Consider the following 24,181-nt stretch of genomic DNA (forward strand, 5'->3'; position numbering starts at 1 on the left):
CTAATGATTAATAGTTCTTCCTTTTGCAAACAGAGAAGAAAACTTCACCAAATATGATCAGAGTTCATTATTCGTATCTGATATTGTTAAGCAAAAAACCAAAACAGGATGATCTGAGGGGCAAGAACACAGAACTGAAAACAGACACAGGGATTCTAGTCACAGCTTAGCCACCAACAAAGTATAGTCAAGTCACCTCAAATATCTCGACCTAAATTTCCGTCAAGTCATAAAATTCTTATCAAATTATCTATGATGTCATTTTGGAAGACACAGACCTGACCCCAAGAGCATAAAACTCAGGAAATATAAGTTTGTGCTAATGGAGGGGATGGAAACTTTATCTAGAAAAATTGAGGACTCTACATTGGGGTAGAGAGTTGAATCAGTCAAGGTACAGTGTGAAAAGGCTAGTGTGAAAGCCACACTAGCTTTCTGGCCGTCAAGACTACCAGATACCTTGAATAGCAATTACAGACACAACTGACAAAAAAATTGTACTCCAGTTTCACAAGGCTTGACATAGAAAGCTTATTGGCAACATTCAATTTTACAGCCTCTATTTGACAAAATACTGCACACCTGGGTGCTTTCAAGTCACATCATAGCAATAAAACTTAATTTTTAAAGTATTTTTATTATCATAAGATATATATGTGTATATATAGTGCCAAAAAATGTATACACATTTTAAAAAAGGAAAACTGTATTAAAATTGTAATGCTCAATATATACCAATAACAAAAGATGAATACAAGTCACATTTGACTTCTGCAATTACAAGAGGTGCTCAAAGTGGTTATATTACTGTCCAGACACTTCTGAATACAGCGAACTACCTGCTTGAGCAACATTAACCAAAGCATCCGTTTGTACACATTTTTTTGGCACCCCCACTATACAGGGTCTGACAATTAAGATCGTGAACTCATCCTAGAAAAAGTGTTACATACCTTATTGTTGAATATCACTATGGTCACCTTTTAAGTACTCCCCTTGAGAAGCTATGAACACCTAGTTCACCCTTCAAAGCAACTTTGGAACTCTTCTGGAATGGCTGTCAGAATTGTTGTCATATTACCTACCCTTCATGTCCTGAATGGCATCAAAATGTCTTCCTTTTTCCTTTATTTTAGGGTAAAGAAAGAAGTCATTGGGGGCCGGATCAGGTGAGCAGGGAGAGTGTTCCAATACAGTTATTTGTTTACTGGCTAAAAACTCCCTTACAAACAGTGCCGTGTGAGCTGATGCATTGGTCCTGATGCAAGAGCCATGAATTGTTGGCAAAAAGTTCAGGTCGTCTAACTTTTTCACACAGACTTTTCATCACTTCCAAATAGTAAATGTTGTTAACTGTCCAGTTGGTACAAATTCATAATGAATAATCCCTCTGATATCATAAAAGATTAGCAACATTGTTCTCGAACTTAATTGTCAGACTATACATACATATATATTTCATAAATTCGCCATTCTAACCATTTCGAAGTATACCATTGCATTGAGGGGCATTAATCACATTCACAATGTTTACCACTGTCATGACTTACTTATTTTTAATGGACATTTATATTCATTCATCTGTCAATGTAGCAGGCCCCACATTAAACTCTGGGGATTACGTGTTAAACAAAAATGGATATGATCTGTGCCTTAGTGCCTTCATGGACCACGGGTGGGAGGTGTTTTATTTTTCCTTTCCCATCAGATAACGGCAGTCTTTATGTATACGTGGAGGAATGCAGGGTTGACAGGGACAGTGGCTATACCGCAAAAGTCCGGGAGCAGAGCGGGGTATGGGCGGTCTTCCAACGCCAATTCCAGAGTCAGAGGCATGCCAGGTCTCTGCGCCCCCGACGGGGCGGGGCTGACGATAGGGCGGGGCAGAGAAGGGATGGGAGGGGCTTGGGAGCTCTGGGGGCGGGGCCTGAGCTGGGCTTGGAGTGGGGAGGGACGGAAGAGCTGGGGGCGGAACCTGGGCGGAGCGGAAGAGCCGCCAGCCGGGCGGGTGCCGGTCACTCCCTCCGCCGGGACCCCGGCCTGCAGCGGACGCCGGCGGGGCCGCGGCGCTGGGGCGGCTTCTACTCGGGCCCGGCTCTTTGGTGGCGGTGGCCTGACGGGAAGCCTAAGTGGGATGCGGTTGACGCGGAAACGGCTCTGCTCGTTTCTCATCGCCCTCTACTGCCTCTTCTCCCTCTACGCCGCATACCACGTCTTTTTCGGGCGCCGCCGCCGGGCGTCGGCCGCGTCTCTGCGGAGCCTCCGGAAGGGGGCGGCCCCGGTGCGGGAGAGGCGCGGCCGAGGTAGGACCCGGGTTGGCGGCCGCGCGACCCGGCTCGGATTGGCGGGGAGGTCAGGGCCGGGCGGAGCCGAGCAGTGCGGCCGGGGTCTCGCTGTGGGTCCGGGAATCTCCCTGTGGTGGCCGGTATCGCTCCCGGGCCCCGGCGCGCTTTCCCTCCGCCTGCTCCCTGGCCCCTGCCCCGCGCTCGGCCCTGCCGCGGTCCTCGCCCGGCTCCCACGCGCTCTCCCCGCTTCCTACCCCAAAGCTGACGGGCTCGCCCACCTTTAAAACTGGTCTTACGTATCCGAGACATTCTCACAAAATGCCTCAGAGTCGCGGAAATGCCACTGGGTTTAAACACATCTATTTCCATATCGCAACAAAGAGCCTCCTCTAAATGCAATGATTTCGGAAACCCAGGGCCCTTTACCTCCAAATCCTGGACCCCTGTCCTGTATTTTGACCTGTGCCAAGATCGGTCTCAGACTCATCTCTCCCTTTTTGCAGAATTTTAGCACAATAGTATCTAAACCTGTTGGACACTTTACATTCTGAAGTCAAGTTTTTATGTGTAGGTTACGTGTATATATACAATCGATAAAGAAATGTGAAAGTTACACTTGTAACTTGATACATATTATCCAGTTGTTTTAGAAGGTTTTTGTTTGGGAAAGATAATTTTGTGTCAACATTTTATCTCTGAGATCTTTCAGAGTAAAGGACTAATAAAAATTAGATTCTGATATCCTTTTTTTCTTAACGTGTGTGTTTAAATTCAGTTGAAAATTCAGTTGCTTTACCTCTTAGGTTGAAATTAGAGCTCCCTAACGTCTAATTGAAATGGCTCGGATTTATCTACAACGCCAGATCTACCTTACTGATAAACACTGTTACTCTCTTTAAAACACAGAGCAATCTACTTTGGGAAGTGAAGAATGGAACCCTTGGGAAGGAGATGAAAAAAATGAGCAACAACACAGATTTAAAACTAGCTTTCAAATATTAAATAAATCCACAAAAGGGAAAGCAGACTTCCGAGTACAAATCTGGGGCAAAGCGGCCATTGGTAAGTTACTGTGTAGAGCTTAGAAATGTAAAAAGCATGTCTAATGTACTTTATTTTTTTAACAATTCATTTTAATACGTTTATAGTTTATTTCATCATTTGTTAAGGTATCATGATACATTTTTTTTTAGTTTTTTCAATATTTATCCTTTCTGTTAAGCAACATCTATGTAAATACACATGCACACACATATTCTATTGTGGGTCTTTAGCTGAGCACAGCTTTATTTGTATATACAAAGTGTGTGCAGACCTCAATATAGTTAAATACCTACGTCAATTGAAATTTCATGAATCTATGTTTATTGGATGCTTGATACACAGTATAAGATGTGGCTGCTGTCCTTGATGGCCAAACAAGTTTGGGAACCATTGAAGTAAGCAAAATTCATTGTCAGTGTCCGGGAAGGGGACATAGTATATAGTTGATTAAACTTGATTGCCCACAAAAACATTTTGCACTGAGTATCATGAACGTCTAGCATACCACGTTATATATTATGCTCAGTTAGAGAATGGAACCCTCGATTCTTAGAAGAGTCAGAAAGAATTTAGTGAATTCGAAGGGGCTTTATTTGGCCTTTAAACATGAGTTGGATTTATATGTTCAGTGAGGGATATAGATAGAAAGTACCAGATGAGAGGAAAGCGAAAAGAAGATAAAGCCTGGCCCATGTTGTTTCATAAATTCATTTACACTTATATGCAAAAATGCATCCTTGAAGATTTCTACCAACCTCTAAATTTCAGGTTACCCAGCCAGGCCTCCAGTTGTCAAGTTCTAACAATTTTTTTTCTTTATAACATCTCTAATATTAATTTCTTCTTTCAAATTACCATTTCCCCATTCTAGTTTTTAATTAAATATACATCTTAACAGGTTTTCATATTTCCAGATTGTCTCTTTTTAATCCTATAAGCACAAAGTGGCCAGATGAGTTTTGTCAAACACTACTTTCATCAACCTGTTCCCCAAGCACAGTCATAGGATATCAGTTATAAACATTGCTATTTAAAAGGGAGAAAATGGAAGTAAAACTGAGTCACTGGTCCAAGCAATTTTGAAATCCAACCAGGCAAACTCCATTACGTTTTAAGGGCTGGAAATAATCTGTGGCTCAAAACATTGCTTCTGGCCTTTCAGCTCTGCCCTTGGAGTCATTCTTTTCCTTTTTCATGAAGGGTAGCATGTGTTTTCAGAGCAGTTTTATCAGCCTGTTTCCTGCAGATGGGATAGGGAATCCAACAGCCTTCTTTCATTTCACCCTCTCTCAGTCCCTTATAGGCCAAGCTGGCAGTGTTTCTGCTGGTATACATTCTCAAGAACCTTGTGGGTCTTCTGTGTATGTCACAAGGATTCACTGCATTAGACAAGAGCTCTACCACCAATCTTTCCTGGATAATCCCATTTCTATTTCTGGTTTCTGCTAAGATTACTGAAGGAGATCGGAAAATTATACATCGAATACCTTCAGAGAGCTCTCTATGCAACTAAATAGTATGATCTTTTTATTTTTCTGAGTCACTGGCCTAAGGATATCCAGTCACATCCTTGGCCTTCTCTCCAGAGCATTCTTTCCTGACAGTGAATCTCCTAAATTTTCACCTTTTTGCAATCTGAATAGGCCGAGAATTTCCCAAATCATCAAGTACTGGTTCTTTTTTACTTAACAGTTCTTCTCTCAATCTCTCTTTCCTCTCATGTTTTACTATAATCAGCAAGAAGAAACCAGGCCACAGCTTCAGCACTTTGCTTGGAAATCTCTTCAGCTAAATATCCAAGTTTATTGTTCACAAGTTCTGCTTTCCACATAATTGTAGGACACAATTCAGCTAAGCTTTCTGCCGCTATACAGTAATGTGACGCTTAGCAGCAGGGATACGTTGTACAAAATGTGTCATTGGGCAATTTTGTCCTTGTGGGAACATCGTAGAGTATATTACACAACCTAGATGGTATAGCCTACTACTGTAAATGTTTGTGCTACACTGTTATATGACTAAGAGCACAGTAGGTGTCTTTACACCAGCATCACCACAAACACGTGAGTAACACGTTGCACTGTGACTACTGCATGGTTAGGCATAGGAATTTTTCAGCTCCATTATAATCTTGTGGAACCACCATCACATGCAGTCCACTGTTGACTGAAACGTCATTATGTAGTACCTGACTATATAATAAGAATCTTCTTTTCTCCAGTTTCTAATAACATGTTAACTCGTTTCCTGAGCCTTCGTCAGCAACGCTTTTAACATGCATATTTCTACAGTCTGCTTATTCTCTAAGAATGCTGTGCTGCCAACTTTTTTGCAAATTCTCACTAGCTGAGTCATTAGCGTCTAAATTTCTACCTACAATTGGTTCAAGACAATCTAATCTAGGGTTTTTAAAAATCATACTCTCAAAATGCTTCCAGCCTTTTTCCACTACCTAATTCTAAAGCCACTTCCTGAATTTTAAATACTTGTTACGTCAGTATCCCATTTCCAGGTACAAATAATTTATAACTACATAATCTGTAGTTTCCTATAGCTGATATAGCCTATTCCTGAAAATTTAGTGGCTTAAAACAACACAAATTTATTATATTAGATTTCTGAAGGCAGAAGTCTGAAATGTATCCAGAGGGCTGTATTCCTTTTGGAGGCTTAGAGGAGAATCCATTGCCTTGCCTTTTACAGTTTCTAGAGGCCACTGCATTCCTTGACTCATGGCCCCTTTACTACAGTAAAGGACTTACTGTTGTAATTTACCGTGTTTCCCCAGAAATAAGACCTTATTATAGTAAAATAAGACAGGGTCTTACATTAATTTTTGCTCCAAAAGACGCATTAGAGCTGATTGTCCGGCTAGGTCTTATTTCCGGGGAAACACGGTACATAGTACTGTAACACACTTCAGGATAAAATAGGTAGTAAATATCCAGTGATAGAGTTTTCTCAAATTTAGAGTAACATTATTAACCCATATTTTCCCACATATTATACTGGCAACCTCTGAGTTCTATCTCATATAGTAGCCGCCATGCTGATGGTTTTGAGCTATTGCTTGGTAGCACTGCCTGCCAAGGGACCAAAGAGGAGAAATAAAATCTGGTTTCATAGTCAAATGATATAAAAGAACAGAACTTAAACTCATCCCACACATCTGAGTAGATCAGACAGTAAATGTTTTTCTTTTTTTTTTTTTTTTTTTACCAGGTTTGTATCTCTGGGAGCATATTTTTGAAGGCTTACTTGAGCCCACTGATGTGACTGCTCAGTGGAGAGAAGGAAATTCAATTGTAGGAAGAACACATTACAGGTATTAATCATACAACATTAACCTTTGATGTGTTGCCATACAATGTTTTATGTAAATCCTAGAAGGAAAATCTATTCATAGAAAATATTTCCACTTCAACTTGTTGTGAAGAATAGAGAAATAAATCTCATGAATATACATTCATAGTTAAAGCTTACCTTGAACATTTTCTTATGAAATTGGAGTACAAAATACTCCTTTTTGAATCATATGTCTTTAATTTTTATCAAAGCATTTCTGATTATATAGAAAAACTCATGTTCCAGATTTTGTAACATTTCATTATTGATGAGCATTTAACATTTCATACCTTGGAGGAATAATACGTAAACTTAAAAATATTTTCATTTTTCTCTTTCATATAATAGTTCTGTTCACATATTTTTTTATAATAGGTGATATCATAGCAATTGCTATGACTTTTGAATTTTTATCAAAACATTTCATATATAAGTTCTATCATAATTTAATGATACAGATTACCATTTTACTATAATACTCAGAAATCTCTTTTTGGACTTAATAAAACCAATGTATCATTAAGACTTTGAGCTTTTATTTTTATAAAACTTTTATCTATGACGGTATATTTTCTATTTTTAATAGAATTAAGATTTTACTTACCAAAATTGTGATAATTTTATATGATATTGTGATAATTTTATTTATAAATTTACGTATCAGTTGAAATCAGAGGTCACACATCTCAGAGCATTGTCAATTGTTTGCTGTAATGTGACCAAATCTATATTGTGTTATTTTTATATGAAAGAATGCTATTTTCTATTAGATTTTGCTTTTTATTGAAATAAAAATACAAATAATTAAAAATGCTTTTTTCATACAACAATTATATTATTAGGGGGGGAAATGTGAACCAAAGATTCTGGTTTCTATTAGGATTCCATTTCTTTCTTACTGAAATCAAGAGGAAAAGTTATACATAGTTAATCTCAATTCTGTTTGAATTTTCACTGCTATTTAATTATTTACACACACTTGAAAAGCAATTTCATTGCATGACTCTTTTCAAAGTAATCATTTACTTGAAAAGTAAACAGGTTTTTCAAATCATCACTGGTAATGATTATTTTCACTTTCATCTCTAGGTTTCTATCGATCTACTCCCATTCAAGAGCTTATACATAGTCCTAAACTTACAACAGTTAGATTAGGGTGTTTGAAAGTAAGTGTGTATTATGCATATAAATCTAATATTTTGGTTTTTAAAAAGTAAATGTGTAATGGGTATTAGTCTAATAGTTCTACCCATAATATATAGAATTTTCAGAAAAATTCTTAAAAATTCATAGAGAAGTTAGTATGTACTGTTACTATAATGATAGCAAAGGATTTGAGCAAGCAGCATTAATTCCCAAAAGAAAATCTTCCCCTCTGAAATTTTTACCGCAGATTTTATATTATGATCAAATAGCAATGCTGTTTTCTCTTAGGATTTAAGAGAATCGTGTATTCAAAGAAGTTCACTATTGTGGAAGATTTTTTTTTAACAACTTATTAAAATTTTAGGCTCATGAAAAGTAGTATACTTAATTTATCCAAAATTAGTACTTTTATGGAATTGCAAATTTTGAGTTGAATTGAGCTACATGGGTACTAACTACTTAAATGTTTTAACACGTTCATCCTTATTTGACCAAAAGTGAATTAGAAGTAATGGGTCACCGTGCAGAAATGGAAAGTTTTTCTAGTACTATCGGGATACTTGTTATAAATAAGTATAAATACATTTTGTTTAAATAAACCTGTTAGTTTAAAAGAGCTTAAAGGGTTGATCCAGCTCATGAATGCTTACCAATTCGTAGTTCCAACGAATGTAATCCAGTATACTAAGTAAATAACCCAGAACGGAACTGGAACCATCAGTCAGTTCACATGCTTATATTGACTTGACCAGCACATTCTTTTCATATAGGCAGGCTACAGTTGATACCCAATTATTTGAGGGTTGTTTGATTAAACATGGAATCAAAATATGGGCTTTAACTATATGTAACACTTCCAAACTCCACGTGTTTCTGAAGGGAATAAAGGACTCATTATTCACGACTGAATCAGAAACATGCATCGTCTGTGCTCAGGGTATGAATACTCGTACATGAACACGTGTGGGGCACACAACTTCTGAGTCAGCCTGATGAAGCCCTGTCACCTCTCGGGAGTGTAGCAGTGCAATTGAGTTGTTAAGAGCACAGACTCTGCAGCCAAACTATCTTCAGTTCAAATTCCATCTTTACCTCTTACTAGCTATCTGAGCTTGGGCAAGTGAGTTTCTTCTCTGTGCCTGGATTTCCTTACATTTAAATAAGGAAAATATAGTTTCTATTTCAAAGGATTGTTTTGAAGATTAAATACATTAATAGATGTATAGTGCTTAGAATAGTCTCTGTCACACAGTAATCACAATAGAAGTCTTGTTATTAGTTTTAATATTTTTACTATTATTTAGTAAGGTGATGGGGTGGGTGAGGCCAGGAACAAATCTGAGAAATCTTTTTGGGCAAAATTATCAGAATTTAGGGGTTATTATATGCGAAGATGAGAGCAAGAAATGAATCTGACAACTCCCTGGTTAATAGCTTGCATGACAGGTTAGTTGGTGTGCAGTCAAGACAGAAAATACAGGAAGAGGAGCAGGTTTGTCCACTCTTCTGGGCCACTGCACAACACTTCCTGACCTTCTCTTTCTCAGCAGACAACCCTGCCTCCTGTTTCTTCAAGAAAATTGAATATACCCGTAATTATCTCCTTTAACTAGTTCCTCTAACATTTACCTACAGGATCTCTCTGATCCCTCGCCTAACCTTATCTCTTTCCTCAGCTCTCAGGGAGGTGATGTCCATGGTTTAAGGTTAGCTCCCTAAACGCGTGCATGCCTTCTGCCTCTTCCAAGACTTTGCTCCATCAGTTACTTCCTTGGTCTCCTTTATCATCAGCTTTCACTTGTTTCTGCTTTCTCACCTTCTCATTTGAACTTTCAAGAGTTGTCTACACTCACTATCACCACTTTCTTATTTACTTCTTAACCCACTGCAGTTTGACCAATACACCTCCCAACACACACACACACACACACACACACACACACACACACACACACACAATTATCTGAATCTTGCAGGATTTTTGAACTCCTAATTTTCTTTACCTAAATCTATGCTTCCCAGACTGTGTACTGAGGCTTCCTGGGACACCACATACCATTTCAATATTATCTGTGGGAAACACAGTTAATACCTCACATCTGTCAGACACCATACAAATTGCTAGCTTAAGGTAGTTCATAGTTTCAACATTAGATTGCCTTACATTCATTTCAGTGATGTCATACCTTTGTGAAGCTGTATTTTCCATGGTTGCTGTGAAAAAATGCAGGTGGAAGAGGCAATGGCAGTGGCAGTGTTACTCTGATTCCGAGATTTGGGAAGTTGTGTAGCGCTCAATAGGTGCACACATTCCTTTGTAAGTATTTGTGGTTAGTTAAGAATGAAATAGGAACTTTTTTTCTTTCAGTGTAGTATATGTATTATTTTTTAAAGTGGCTTCTAAGCTGTTGGAACATAAATACTTACTAAGTTGTTTGGACCTAACAACTTAAAAAACTGAACCATTACTCGTTTATTTTGGCTTGGGATACACTGAAAACAATTACTGGAACCAAGGTACTGAAGGTACTGGAACCAAGAATGTTTGGGAACCTCTGATCTACACCTTAGCTCCACAGTATTGACCCTGTCTGCGGCTTTCACCATCACCTAAACATGGCCTTGAGGTCTGGAAAGCCAGTTAGTCAGAGTGGAAGGGCCAACATGCCTGCTACTAGAATGTAAGAGCACTCTATAAAATGGAGCTGTGGAGATTCCAAGATGGGTCAAATGTGCTCTGAATGAATCATACTTCATTTTTGTTAATTTGTGTGGATCAAAAAATTTAGAAGTATTTCTTTCACATGAAAGTGACATTTGAGAGACTATCTTACTGTACTATTTTAATACATGAACTGCAACCAAGTATTAACAACACTTATAGCTCCCAAATTAATGGCATGTGAACAAAAGTTTTGCAATGTCCACCTAAGTCAATACTGTGGGAAAATTTTCTGCACTTGATCTTAGCCAAAAGGCCGAGAAGCGATTGAAAATTTTCTGGTCTGTTGTTTTTTTTCCTGTACAAATACAGCATATTTCCAGTTACACACTCTTGAATCACAAGCTTAACTGCTTCTCTGCCTTTGTTCATATTGCTTATATTTCCTGGAATACATTTCAACCTTCACCTTCTTTTCCTGAATCCCCTTTCACTGGAACTACCTCAGCAATTTTATTCTCTATCACTTAATACAGTATTTAATATATACTCTCATGATAATGTTGTACTATAAAACACTGGACAAGTGTTTATTGTATGCTTACATAAAGTGATGATGGACATACGTCATTTGAAAAATGCATTATGCTTTAAAGTTATATCAAAGATAGGCAATAACAAATAACGCTATATCTTTCAAGGCATAGTTAGAGAATCATGGTATTATTAGATGCTCTTATTATAAACTATCCTGATTAAAAAACATTTTTAGGCATATTCATGTCTTATCTTGTTAAAAATCAAAATGAAATATTATTAGATAATTATCAGTGTCATCCATAGTAAAATGTTTAATGTCTTTTAAAAAATAACACAAAAGTTTGTACAGTACTCTTTAAAATAGTTTGGGCATATGATCTGTATGGGCTTAATGTCAAATAACTAAGTTTGAGTCCCATCTCTGCCATTGCCTATCTCATGTCGACTAGCTTTATGCAAGTCACGTAACCTCTCTCAAGGTTTTCATTTCTTCCTTCATAAAGTTGACCTCGGGTGGGGAAGGACAACTGGAATGGTTCTCGTGCTCTAGGGATTGTAGTCGCCTATTACTCTAAAGGAGAGTATTCATATACTATCAATAATAAGTATTTTAAGTCTTCGTAACTATCATCATTTCTAAAGCGTTTTCTAGCCCCTCTGCTCCTGCAGGTTCTCTTAAATTACTAAACGATCACTGAATCATTGGCCACCTCCAATGCCAGGTTCTGTCCAAGGCAAGGTCGAAACGCAGTTCTGATCCCTGTCGGTTATTATCATTGTAGAATAATGTTATAAAATCTGTGCGGTACATATATCCAGAAACAAAATACATATTTAGGTTTTGTGTTTTAACTAGTACCTATTAACTCTGTTATTTGTTAACCAAGTAAGTTGTCATGGGAACAACTGAAACCCTATAGTTAAGGCAGAGCTGGTTCAAATCTCAATGTTGCCATCACAGTTTGTACAATTTAAGACTGATTTTCTCAAATGCAAAACGGGGGATTAATGTACTCTGCATAGTTGTTGTGGAGGTTAAATGATAACCTATGCAAAATGCCTATGTGTCATGTATGTAAAAGGCACTTAATAATTGTTAGAGTTTATCCCCATCTATAACAAACAATAAAAGTAATAGTTCAGCATATTAAAAGATTCTAGCAGGTTTTAAAGAATCCAGGACTGTTGTGACTAATTTTAAGATATAGTAAATTATGTTTTTTATATTTAATACATATTAGATAAAAATATTTCAGTGGTATTGGTGGTTCTGAGCAGCACCTAGTATGAAAATATGAATTATAAAACAGTCCTATTCCTTTTATGATAGTTTTTTAATACCATAAAGAACAGAGTAATACAACAGATTCTCATTTACCTACCACCCAGAACTAACAAATTCCAGCTCTCTTTCATACTTGCTTCAGATATGTAACTTTTCTCTTAAAAGAATTAAATATTTCCAATAAAAGTGAAGCTCTCTTTGTACTGTTTTCCCAGTACCTTTCCTCAGAAGCAGCCACTGTCATGAATTTGGTGTGTATCCTATCATTCACATTTTTATGTTTATGTTTATATTAGATACATATACATAAATTATATTTTTCTGTATTTGCTTTCAAATTTACACATAATTGTCATATTTATGAGTGTTCTACCTTTTGCTTTTTTCCTTAACACTATACTTCTGAGTCTTAACCTTCATGGGATGTTTATAATGCCATTCTCCATTTCTCAATTCATCAACACGTTCTCATCCATTGATTCAGACACTTCAGTCAGATGGAGAGTAGAATAGCAGCTCACACCATGAAAGGAGTGGGAACTCCTGGCTTACACACCTTTCCAGTATTAACTACACAGGTTCACACTATTCATCTGTATTTTTTTGTTTAACAGCTCAAAAGGCTAGCCAGCACTTATTCTAAATGTGGGTTAAAAAAAAAAAAAAAGCTACCACATTTCTGATTATCATATGCAAATTGATCTCTGCAACCAAAGCTTCCCATTAGTCTACAGCGATCGTCCAGACTTGTTCAAAAGAACTTGTATTATAGAGATTGTTTCTAAAAAGAATATGGATTAAATCTTGTAGATTTTATATAAAATGATTAAAAACTTTTGGTGCCAAATATTTTTGTTCTTTTTTGTGATAATCTCTTGTTTTGTTTTTATTGTTTGTTTTTAACAGCTTCCTCACTGGTCCAGCTGTAGTCCCAGGGTACTTCTCCGTTGATGTGAATAATGTGGTACTCGTATTGAATGGAAGAGAAAAAGGAAAGGTCTTTTATGCCACCCAGTGGTTACTTTATGCACAAAATTTAGTACAAACTCAAAAACTCCAGCATCTTGCTGTTGTTTTGCTTGGAAATGAACATTGTAATAATGAATGGATAAACCAATTCCTCAAAAGAAATGGAGGCTTTGTGGAGCTGCTTTTCATAATATATGACAGCCCCTGGATTAATGACATGGATATTTTTCAATGGCCTTTAGGAGTAGCAACGTAAGTACAAAATATGATACATGTTTCTAGACTCTAAGACCTGAATTTCAGAATCAGAAAGATTGTTTTTTAAATTTTCAATGAATGTAATTCTTTTGAGGTCATTGAGACCAGGTACACTTTTTTCCATGGGCAGAAAAATGGTATGGTCTCATGCTGCAGTAACAACAATGAAGTTTTTAGAGTATTTAAGCCTTTTATGAGGACAGATGTGTTATTTTTTTGTGTTTTAAAACTCCGAAGCGTAGGATAGTTTTAAGTTTATCAGGAGTACCTTAAAGAGATGTTTAACAAAGTATAGCAGATAGATCTTCTTAAAACAATTATGATAGAGTCTCTATAATTAACAGTTTAAAAAAAATCTTCCTTTAAAGGCAATATTAAATCAGGAACACATCATATCCTTGGGCTTGGGAGCATTATAATATGCTCAGATCTGCCACTAAGACTGGTTCGATTTGCACAAATTTCTATTAAAAAGATGAATTAATTAATTACTAATGTTTTTCAGTTTGTCATATATATAAAGTCTTTCTATAAAATGGAAAACTTAGTTTTTTATCTTTTTGTTAATAGGGTTTTTAATTAAGAGTAAGTTGATGAGTTGCTACTAGTACATAAGCTTCCCGATGACAGGGATTTTGGTCTCTTTTTGTTCACTACTTTACCTTTATCTGCAGAGCCTAAAACAGTGCCTGCACAGAGTAGGCACTCAGTAAATAATATTTGAATGGACAAATTGTGAAAAAGCTCACTAACATGATGTCTGAATCAGGTGTTCATTGTTTCATAACTGATAATGAGGTATGACCTTAGAATGCTGCCCAGTTGGCTACACAAATATCACCAGAGAAGCACATTAATAAAACATACTCCCTGGCCTACCACTACAGTCTTCTGATGCACTAGGTTTGGGGTCGGCCAGGCAAAATGGTTGACATTAGGTATAGCCAGGTTTAAGACCTCTGAAAAGTCTATCCCTGGAGTACAGTTTGTATTTGTAAAATGTTTGAAACCAAAAAAATTACGTTTCACAGTAATACGACATAATTTATGAATACAGTCCAAATGTCTGTGTCATTCTGGTATTGTTGGACTAGGCCAACCTCTCTGTTATAGATCAGTGGTTCTCAATCAGGGGCAGCTTTTCCCCCAGGAGACATTTGGCAATGTCGAGATATTTTGGATTGTTGTAAGTGGAGGGAGGAGATGTGATACTGAATCCGGGAGACAGAGGCCAGGGAGGCTGCTCAGTAGCCTGCGATGTAGAGACAACCTCCGTGGCAAAGAATTTTCTGGCCTAAAGTGGCAGTGATGCCGAGGTGGAGAAAACCTATTACAGTAACTGTTATATAAAGGTTTGCTGTTATGTGAAGGTTGTATTTCAGGCACACAATTTGATTTCTGTTATTTCCAAATGCCCATAAGAATGGTCCATTCGCAACCAGCCTCTCCTGTATGGCACACAAGGTTTTGTGTTTTTTTAAATCTACTGGAAAAGCCTTTGGAATGGGAGTTCTTTGCTGTAGCCATACGTATTCTGTAACCTTTCCATCACCTGGCTAAAACATTGATTAAATCATGATCATTATGAATGCAGATTATTTATACTTTGAAGGTCTTGAATTCAACCTGCCTTACAACTAGGTGTCTAATAAAAGTTGAAGAATACAAAAAACAAAGCACTTTAGGCACATAATCTCTATAGCAATTTTGTAAAAGACGTCAACGTCAGAATTTTTTTTTTTTTTTTAAGTCAGTAGATTCAGGGACTCTTCCAAAGTAAGCATGGAAAATTACAGTTTGGGGTTGAGAAAGTCATATTTTAAATCTTCTTTCCATATCATAATGCTATCTAAGATGTTGGATTATGGAAATTTTGCCAATCCTATTGTCACATATTGTTAACTCATATGTACTTGTTTTTATAGATACAGGAATTTTCCTGTGGTGGAGGCGAGTTGGTCAATGCTGTATAATGAAAGGCCCTACTTATGTAATTTCTTAGGAACTGTTTATGAAAATTCATCCAGACAAGCACTAATGAACGTTTTGAAACAAGATGGGATTGATAAGCTTTGTTGGGTTTCAGTAAGAGAACAGTAAGTTCTGTGTTTACTTGATTCATTCATTTCATTCTCCAATCTGAGAGTTGGTTTATGTGGCAGCACAGGTTTCCAAAGAGACACTGTTAACTCCATTGATACCAGCTTTTTCTCAGAAAGTAAGTTAGTAATTAAAGCTGTGAACAGCTTGGGTTGTATACATTTAGAACAGGGAAAATCTCTTCTAGCTGTAGTCCATCTTGAAGAAGAACACTAGTAACTGTCATATGCAAATGTCAATTATTTAGGTTTCCCTAATAATATTTGTTAGTCAGGCTTGACCTACAGGAGATTCTGAATACAAGTATGTCATCTTGGGTTCATCCCTGAAGTGTTCTGCAGACCAGTTCAGTATTCCAGGATTGGCATGGAGTACTCTTCATACCTTCAGGAACCTGGCATTACCTTGAAGACAGGAGCCACGTATTATTATTCTTTGAATACCTAGATCTGACATAGGATGTTGTATAAAGTAGGAAAGGCTAAAAGGGTAGTAGATGGATAGATGGGTGGGTGGGTGGGCGGGTGGATGGATGGACGGGTAGGTGGGTGGGTGGGTAGATGGGTGGGCAGATGGGTGGATGGATGGATTTAATAGGGTTGATTTTTCCATTGTCTTACATGGTAATCATGAAACGGGTATTCATGGAGTGAAAGAAGAAATTTTGGAATCATTCATTGTGTTGTTAAACAAATGGAGTTTCATGTGTATGAAGCAGAGTCAGAGAACTAACAATGCCTAAAAAAATGTCCTTTTAGATCTAGAAATGTATTGTGTAACCACATATATCCATTCAATCAACAAATACTTATCAAGCAACTGCTGTATGCCATGAGCAATGAACAATAGTCATAAGTTCAGGCCTTCTTAGAACTTAAATGCTTGTTGGAGGAGACAAACCACATGGGAGAAGAGTGGGCCAGGCTGAGGGAAGAGCGAATGTAAAGAGCCTATGGCAGAAGCGAGCTTACCATGGTTGAGAAATGACAAGGGACAGTGTGCCTGGAATAGAATGGTAGGACAGTGTAAAATGACAAAGTTTAGTGTGGGCATAGAATTATTCTTGTAATTCCTGTCAAACCATTGGGCCAGGAGGTCGAGTAAGTATCTTCCTGGCTTCTCATTGCTGCTCCCAGACCGTTCTCCCTTTTCCCCGCCTAAAACTTCCAGTTTTGAATCTTATGCCAGGAGACAAAACCATCCATCCATTACTCTTCCTCTTTGAAGTTACATTCTGACCCTTGGGTTCATCTCCTTAATTCTTTGAAGAGTTTAGTTCCGAGCATAATCTCATTCTCTCTGACATTGCTCCAGTTTCATTTTTGGTGATTCCCAAATCTACATAGATGGTCCTTTCATTACCTTGATCTTGCAGTTCCTTTACCTTCTCTCTCCTCCAGTGATCTGGTCTCCAAGTGACCTTAGCTATTCACTATCATGGTACTTTCCGAGACCTTATCAGTACGATACTGCTTCTTCTCCCTGATCTCAAACTCCAACACTCTCTCTGTAACCAGCATATACTGTCATCCTAGCTTATTCCCTGTAATAATCTCCTGCAATTTATCTAGGACTTACAATTCATTGTTCCTACCACCTGTTCATTGTCCTTTGCTCCCATCATATCTTTACTCCACTTAAACTTCATAGATAATCACGACTAGTGCCCTAGTTCCCTAATCTAGCAAACCCTAACTCCGGATAAATCCAGCTCTCTTCGCTGCACCATATCTCTACCCATGCAGCCAAACCCACTTGGAGAAAGGAGCCAATCAGTCTCACTTTAAATACATGACCCGCAAGTGCCCAACATTTTCCTTGTCCATGTATGTTTCCACTCTCCTAGAAGACTGTTTTATACCTTTTCCTCTCTTCCAAACCACTCTTACCTTACGACCCGATTGCTCATTTCACTGAGAACATTGGCACAGTCAGCAGAAAATACCTAGCTTCCTAACTGTACGCTTGCCCCTGTATAGTCTGTTCTTACCACAAGAGCCAGATTGATTCTGGTAAAGCATAGACCAGTTGTCACCCTTCTGACCCAGACCCCGCAGGACAGACGCCCTGACCCCACTCACTCTGCTTCAGCCGCCCGGCTTCCTGCTGTTCCTTGGACGTGCTAGGCCTGAGCTGTCTTGTGGCCTTTATGCTTTCTCTGTACTCTGTTCTCCCCTCAGGTGTCTGCATGGTTTGCTCCCTCACCTCCAGCTCTGTGCTCAGATGCACCTGCAATGAGACATTCCCTGATCACCTATTGAAAATGGCAACACTACCCCCTTCAAAACTCCCTCCTCACTTGTCTGCTTTATTTTTCCTCACAGCACTTGGCACCTTCTAAATAATTGTACTGACTTGACTTGGTTATTGCCTGTCTCCACCACTGGAACTAGAGTGTAAGCTCCAGAAGGGCAGGAATGTGGAGGGTGGGGTAGAGAGAGAAGACTTGGCACTCAGAAAATATTAGCTGAATTAATACTCGTTCAGAAATGTGATGGTGACCGCTGAAATTGAAAAATGTGTAGCTGTAAACTTTTCAAATTCTTAAATATTTTCAAGAATTCTTTCGGGCAAGATTTTATTTATCTTGTCTGCCTGTCATCTCTATAACAGGTTTACTATTGCCTGTAACTGCCATTAAAAAATAAAATATTTTCTTTCACAAAAGATACACTTAGTATAGTGAAAACAACAGTTGTGTTTCTCATTTTCTAGGTGGCAGCCTCAGGAAACGAATGAAAGCCTTAAGAATTATCAAGAAGCTTTACTTCAGAGTGACCTCACGTTGTGCCCAGTGGGAGTCAACACGGAATGTTACAGAATATATGAGGCTTGCTCCTATGGCTCCATTCCCGTGGTGGAAGATATAATGACAGCTGGCAGCTGTGGAAATACATCTGTTTCCCATAATGCTCCTCTGCAGTTGCTCAAGTCCATGGATGCTCCCTTTATCTTTGTTAAGAACTGGGAAGAACTTCCTGCTGTTCTAGAAAAAGAAAAAACTATAATTTTACAGGAAAAGATTCAAAGAAGAAAAATGTTACTTCACTGGTATCAACGCTTCAAAACAGAGCTAAAAATGAGATTTACTAACATTTTAGAAAGTTCATTTTTATTGAACAATAAAGGTTAACTATTGTCTTTTTGAGCTAAGATCTGATTTTTTAAAATCGTTTATTTTTTTTATTAGTTTCATGTGTACAAAACAATGTAATAGACATTTCATTCCTCACAACATGGTAACCCCCGTCCCCAATCTATTGCCCCTGAGATCGTGTAACTCTATTACAATTCCATTGTCTCTATTCCCTATGCTGTACTCCACATCCTGTGACTATATATGTATATTAAATTATAGTTGACATACAATATTATTCAGCTTCAGGTGTACAGCACAGTGTGGTCAGGCATCTACACCGTCCATGAAGTGGTCTCCCTAATAAGACGTGCCCATCTGACCCTTCTAACACTGGGGGGGGGTGTGTGATTGTGTGTTTATAAATGTTCTTCGTGATACCCTTGTAGACCCTAGATTAAGTCTGTCATGTTAACCCGGTGCTCCATTGCTGGGCCATTTCTGTAAATGCAGTTAAAATGTTACTCAACTCACTTTTACAAAGGTGAATGATTCAACATTTATCAGCTCTTCTAACCATTAAACCCACTCTAGGGAAGCAGCACCGTGTAGTGGAAAGACTGGGCTCTGGAGTCAGAACCTGAGCTGAAACCTCGCCTCCGCGCCTACTGTCTGGGGACCTTGAGGGAGCCACCTACTCGCTCTGAGTCTTGGGTCCTGTCAATGTAAAATGGAGATAATGGTACGTCCTGGGGTAAGTTATAAGTGTGAAATGAAATAATGTATAAAGTACCCAGTATATGTAGTAAACTCTATATAGTAATTTCTAATTCATTTTTCATTGCTTACTAGTTAGTAGGGCTAAATTTAAATATTTAACACACGCTCAGTTACAACATTTTGGGAGTAATCGTGCCATGTTGGCAATGTATGTGGATGAATCTTGTAGAGTTAGACTTTTAGATAACTCAAGTTTTGTTGGATCATGTTGAGGTGGGTGCCTGGATGCAGAATTTGGTCATAGTTCATACAAAACATGGACTGGGGGCAGTCCGAGCCAGAAAATTAGTGTCTAAATTCAACAGAAGTTGTCGTTGAAGGACGGAGTAAGACTGGCTAACTCAGAGGAGCGCTTCATGCAGAGGCTGCCGGATGCTCTTGAGAGCAGTGGCTTTGATTAAGTGATTTTCATCTTCAGGTCCTTGGGCTCCTGAGAGGATGAACTTGGGCTCAATCTGTTGCTTTGTATGGCTTTTTATTTTCTCAGGAATCCTATGGCTTAGCTCCTGTGAAACCAGGGTATTAGCATCATTGTTAATAATGCTTTTTTGTCTCCAGGAGCTTTTTGTCTCCGCATTATATGAACGGCCATAGATACTCAACAGGTATAAGTTCCCCCACACTTTCTTGGACCCGGACCTCGCACAGGGGTCTCCACATCATCAGAAGGTCTGGCAGCCTGAATATAAAGGATCGTACCATTGCATCATATTGAAGAATCATGGTGCCTGCCACAACCCTATTCAAGTCTAAGGAAACTGTGCCTGATAAAAGCACCAGACAGAGGGGGCCTTTTATACCATGTGTCTCTCCAGGGACACTTTATTCAAGAGCACCTTGTTGATAGGCTTCCTGATGACCCTGAACACTGGTACAAAAAATAACAACAGCAGGCCAACAGCTAGTCCAAAGCCTCTGTGAACTAGGAAATACTGAGAACCGGGGAGTCAAGTGCAGGAGCAGAACTGAAAGGATGCAGTGGCGTGGGAGCTCTAAGTTAGAGTTGGGCGGTGAGGGAAGCAAAGACGACGAACAGCTCGAGAAGAGAAATCTGCCCGAGAGCTGTTGTGATGCTTCTGAATGGGTTTCTATAACTCCCATGAATTTTGAGATTGCTTTTTTCTTTCCCTATTGTGTAGCTTCAGAATTATCTCCTTTCTTCAGCCTTCATCTCTCTTGGCCCCTGGTTACTTGAACTGACTTCCAAACCCAAAGAGCCAACCCAAAACAATAAGCACAGGCTTCATCTTGCAGAGTCCCCGTTTTGTCTTTCCCTTGAGCAGCGGCGCTGCCAGGTCCAAGGTGATAGCACGATTCTCCTCTGACTAGGTTAAAGAAGCCTCTGCACTACATTTTACCAACAAGGCTGGATCATCTTCCAAAGAATGCTTTCTGCATTGACGTATCTGTTGCCAGCAAAGCCTTCGTAATGTCAAGACCGTGGGGCAAGACACAAGTAAGTCATATCAAAAGAAATTTTCTAATGTCCTCCAATATCCTTTCTTACCATGTGGAGGTTGTGGGTAACTTACTGAGAGGCCAACTCTAAGCTATCAGTTGCCTCTAGAACTAGTTGGAAATCTGCCTTCAGAGTTCTGGTGGTCTGCTTACAAAGTTGGAATCCTAAAGTTTGAAGCTCCATAAACTATTAAAGTCAGAATGCAAAGCTTCACTGAAGCAGAAACACAGTTTGAGGCCAGTGCTGGGTAGGACTGCACTATTACAGGTTCCTTTTCTGTCAGCACCAGAGAATTTTCCACCTCAGTAAGTAGCCAGGCAGCAGAATGCAATCGTATATTAAGTATTTTGTAACATACGCTATGTACCAGGAACTTACCTAAATGTTCAGAATTTTAAAAAACTAGCTCTGTTCACAAGGGCTCACAGCCTGATGGGAGAGACAACTACATAGATAGTTACAGCATATTTGTGCTAAGAATTCCAGTAGCTGTATTTACTAAGAGCTATGGGAATTCAGAAAAAAAACCTGTTCGTCCAGGAGTAAAACTTCCAGATTTGTCTTGAGTTGAATTTAAAGGATAAATAGATTTGGTGGCATCTTTCATTATTGGCAAAGGGACGTTGGGGCAGCATTTTTTTCCCTCTGAAAATCATCTGGGCTTGAGCCCTTCCAAGTGCACCGGTTCAGGAGGAAACTAAGGCACCTGGGATGGTTACAGACTACTCAGGTGAGCTCCCTCTAGCTGCACAGTCACTGACCGCAGGCAAAGGCTTTCTGTCATCTCCATCCATCAGGATGGATTCACAGAGGGGATCACTGAACACCGGTCCTCTGCGGTGGTAGTTCTTGAGTATTCTCGGAAGGAATCAAAATCCCACTTGCTTCAAGTTGTCTGGCATATGACTATGTGTCACTGTTCCTAAAATGACTCTTATAGCTCCATTTAGATACCTTTCGTGTAACATGAAACTAAACTATATTAAACTGTATTAAACATATAACTAAAACTGTATTCATTACCTTCCTCTTCCAAGACACACACATACGCAACCTATTTCCACTCAAATCTCCTTAATCTCAGTGAATGGTGCACTAACCATGCTATTTCTCAAACTGGAATCTCTAAATTCCTGTTTATTCCTCCCTATCCCTCCAATTAATCACCAAGTTCTGTACTTTTACTGCTCTTCAAATTCATATTTGGTTTAGGCAAATTTTCTACATAAAATAATCTTTTTCAGGTAGCAAGTTTCTACTGCAGAAATAATATAATGTTACTGAGATTAATTCCAAATTTAGGAAAATATGGATGAAATATCGTGTAGAAATCCTTACCTGTGAAATATTATTTGATAACTAAAAGTAAGATTGAATTGGCAAACAGAACTTCTGAATATAAAATTTAATACGGTATCAACCATTTCTAATATAGTCCTTATCACAAGAAAAAAAATTCTTTGTAACTATATGTGGAGACGGATGTTAACTACACTTATTATGGTAATCATTTCCCAGTACATCCGAATATCAAATCGTTATGCTGTACACATAAAACTAATGTACTGTTATGTCAATTATTCCGCAATAAAAATAATAATTTCTATTATAAGTCCTCCATAAATTTGGAACTACTTAAATGTCTAATGAAAATTAGTTTTCATAAATATCACCAATTATTGATACTTAGTCATTAATTATATTTGTTACCAAGAAAAAAGTAAATTAAAACATATTAAGGGCTATACTTCTTTTGTTGAAGTAAAACAATTAGGCAAAAATGTATCTATGTTTTATACACTCCAGTGGCATTATTTTCTTTGGGAGAAATACAGATATTTTTAGAAGTTACCAGTCAAAAAGAAACAGTTATTTCTTTGTGACTTGCAATTTCAGCCCCCAAGAGTCCTACATTTATGCTAGAAGTGAAGCTGCTGCCACAGGGGAAATTATGGTCTGGGCTGTTCAGTTGCCAGGATGTATTTTTGTTGAAATCATTTTATTGCCGTGATTCTTATGTGTCCTCTTTTTTACTGTTAAAATAACTTTTTCAAAAAGGAGTGAATTGTGTAAGTGAATATAGTACATGTTTTACAGTCTGATGTGTGACTGTGGCAAAACTAAAACATTCGTTTAACAAATCTCAGTTGAACACCTACTGTGTTGCTAAGCAGTGGACCCACAGAGTCTATGAATTAATTTCACTGTCGGCCTTTGAATTTTAGTCTGTAATGCTTGAAAAAAAAAATCACAAATTAAGCACTTGGAAATATTCTCAGCTGCTCTCCTTTGTCCTTTATTCTCTACACTACATGTTTGTCTCTTTCATTATAACAGTGATTATAGGTTTTATCAACCCCAATGCAACTGATAGATTCTCAGACTGTTTACTGAGAAAAGTTAGTCAATCAAGCTACCGTTGGTCAATCGGTCAACATATCCAGATGGCTAAAACAACGTGGTATTTAAACTCTTGGATTCAACCATGATTTCTACAGTCTGTCTTGCTTAAAATAGACTTTAATTGCTTTAATTATATTGCCTCATTTACCTTTCTGAAATGAAAATCGAAAATAATTATTGCAGCTTACCTTACACCTACAGTAAAGACTTGTTTTTGAAAACCACATAATATAAAAGGAATCCCCCAGCCAGGCTGGAGGGGGCCTCCTCAAACCACTCATAGCGTCCCTAACCCCTTTCCAGGAAGGTTCAATTTGGGCCTCTATTTCTAAAGTGTCCCTTTTTTGTTTTGTCTCTTTTTGATTTGCTCTTCTTTTGCAATGTGTTGTTTGAGACAGTTGATTTGTTTAAAGCTTTTTAAAACTTACTAAAAACAAAACAGGAAATATGATAATACATCAACTCAGAAGCAGGTTTCTAACTGCTTTTGATACTTTATTCATTATTGTCCCTTACCTTTTGCTAAAACTCCAGCTGGGATTTGTTTTAGTTGCATCAAAACTCATTTTCTTTGTTTTGCTAAGATACACTGCCTGTCTTGTCTTCATTCAGACTTGATATTTTGCTCATCATAGACTCCTTTGCATTTTGACATTTAAAAAAAATATTGCGTGAAAATACCACTCATCTTGATTACTGAGTAATTTGAAACCCCAGTGAACTTTGTACCCAAGGAGACCAGTGCCTCATTCCCATCACCCTCATCCTGGCCCTGATGACACCCAAACTCAGCATCTTAGGGTCTTACAACAAATATTTATTTCTTGTT

The 24,181-nt window shown here is 38.1% G+C and overlaps 1 protein-coding gene across 2 annotated transcripts; it reads left to right on the plus strand.

Moving 5' to 3' along the window:
* Positions 1 to 1,961: 1,961 nt before the first annotated feature.
* On the plus strand, positions 1,962 to 19,474 carry RXYLT1 (ribitol xylosyltransferase 1). 2 transcript variants are annotated; one of them, XM_081060589.1, is made up of 7 exons: positions 1,962 to 2,303; positions 3,192 to 3,347; positions 6,552 to 6,654; positions 13,214 to 13,528; positions 15,460 to 15,630; positions 18,350 to 18,762; positions 19,305 to 19,474. In XM_081060589.1, exons 1-7 carry the CDS (start codon positions 2,135 to 2,137, stop codon positions 19,352 to 19,354), a joined length of 1,377 nt encoding a protein of 458 aa, XP_080916715.1. In that variant the 5' UTR covers positions 1,962 to 2,134; the 3' UTR covers positions 19,355 to 19,474. The 2 variants fall into 2 exon arrangements, with proteins under 2 accessions (XP_080916715.1, XP_080916716.1); XM_081060590.1 differs by lacking the exon at positions 6,552 to 6,654 and having other exon boundaries at positions 1,968 to 2,303.
* The last annotated feature ends 4,707 nt before the right edge of the window (positions 19,475 to 24,181 follow it).

Source organism: Rhinolophus hipposideros, assembly GCF_964194185.1.
Source record: "Rhinolophus hipposideros genome assembly, chromosome: 9".
Lineage (NCBI taxonomy): Eukaryota > Metazoa > Chordata > Mammalia > Chiroptera > Rhinolophidae > Rhinolophus > Rhinolophus hipposideros.

Excerpts from the sequence above, each read along its gene's own strand:
- RXYLT1 (XM_081060589.1), top strand. The coding sequence starts at position 2,135 with ATGCGGTTGACGCGGAAACGGCTCTGCTCGTTTCTCATCGCCCTCTAC. Across the intron at positions 3,348-6,551 it reads CTGGGGCAAAGCGGCCATTG|GTTTGTATCTCTGGGAGCAT; the intron begins GTAAGTTACTGT and ends TTTTTTTACCAG. Across the intron at positions 15,631-18,349 it reads TGGGTTTCAGTAAGAGAACA|GTGGCAGCCTCAGGAAACGA; the intron begins GTAAGTTCTGTG and ends CTCATTTTCTAG.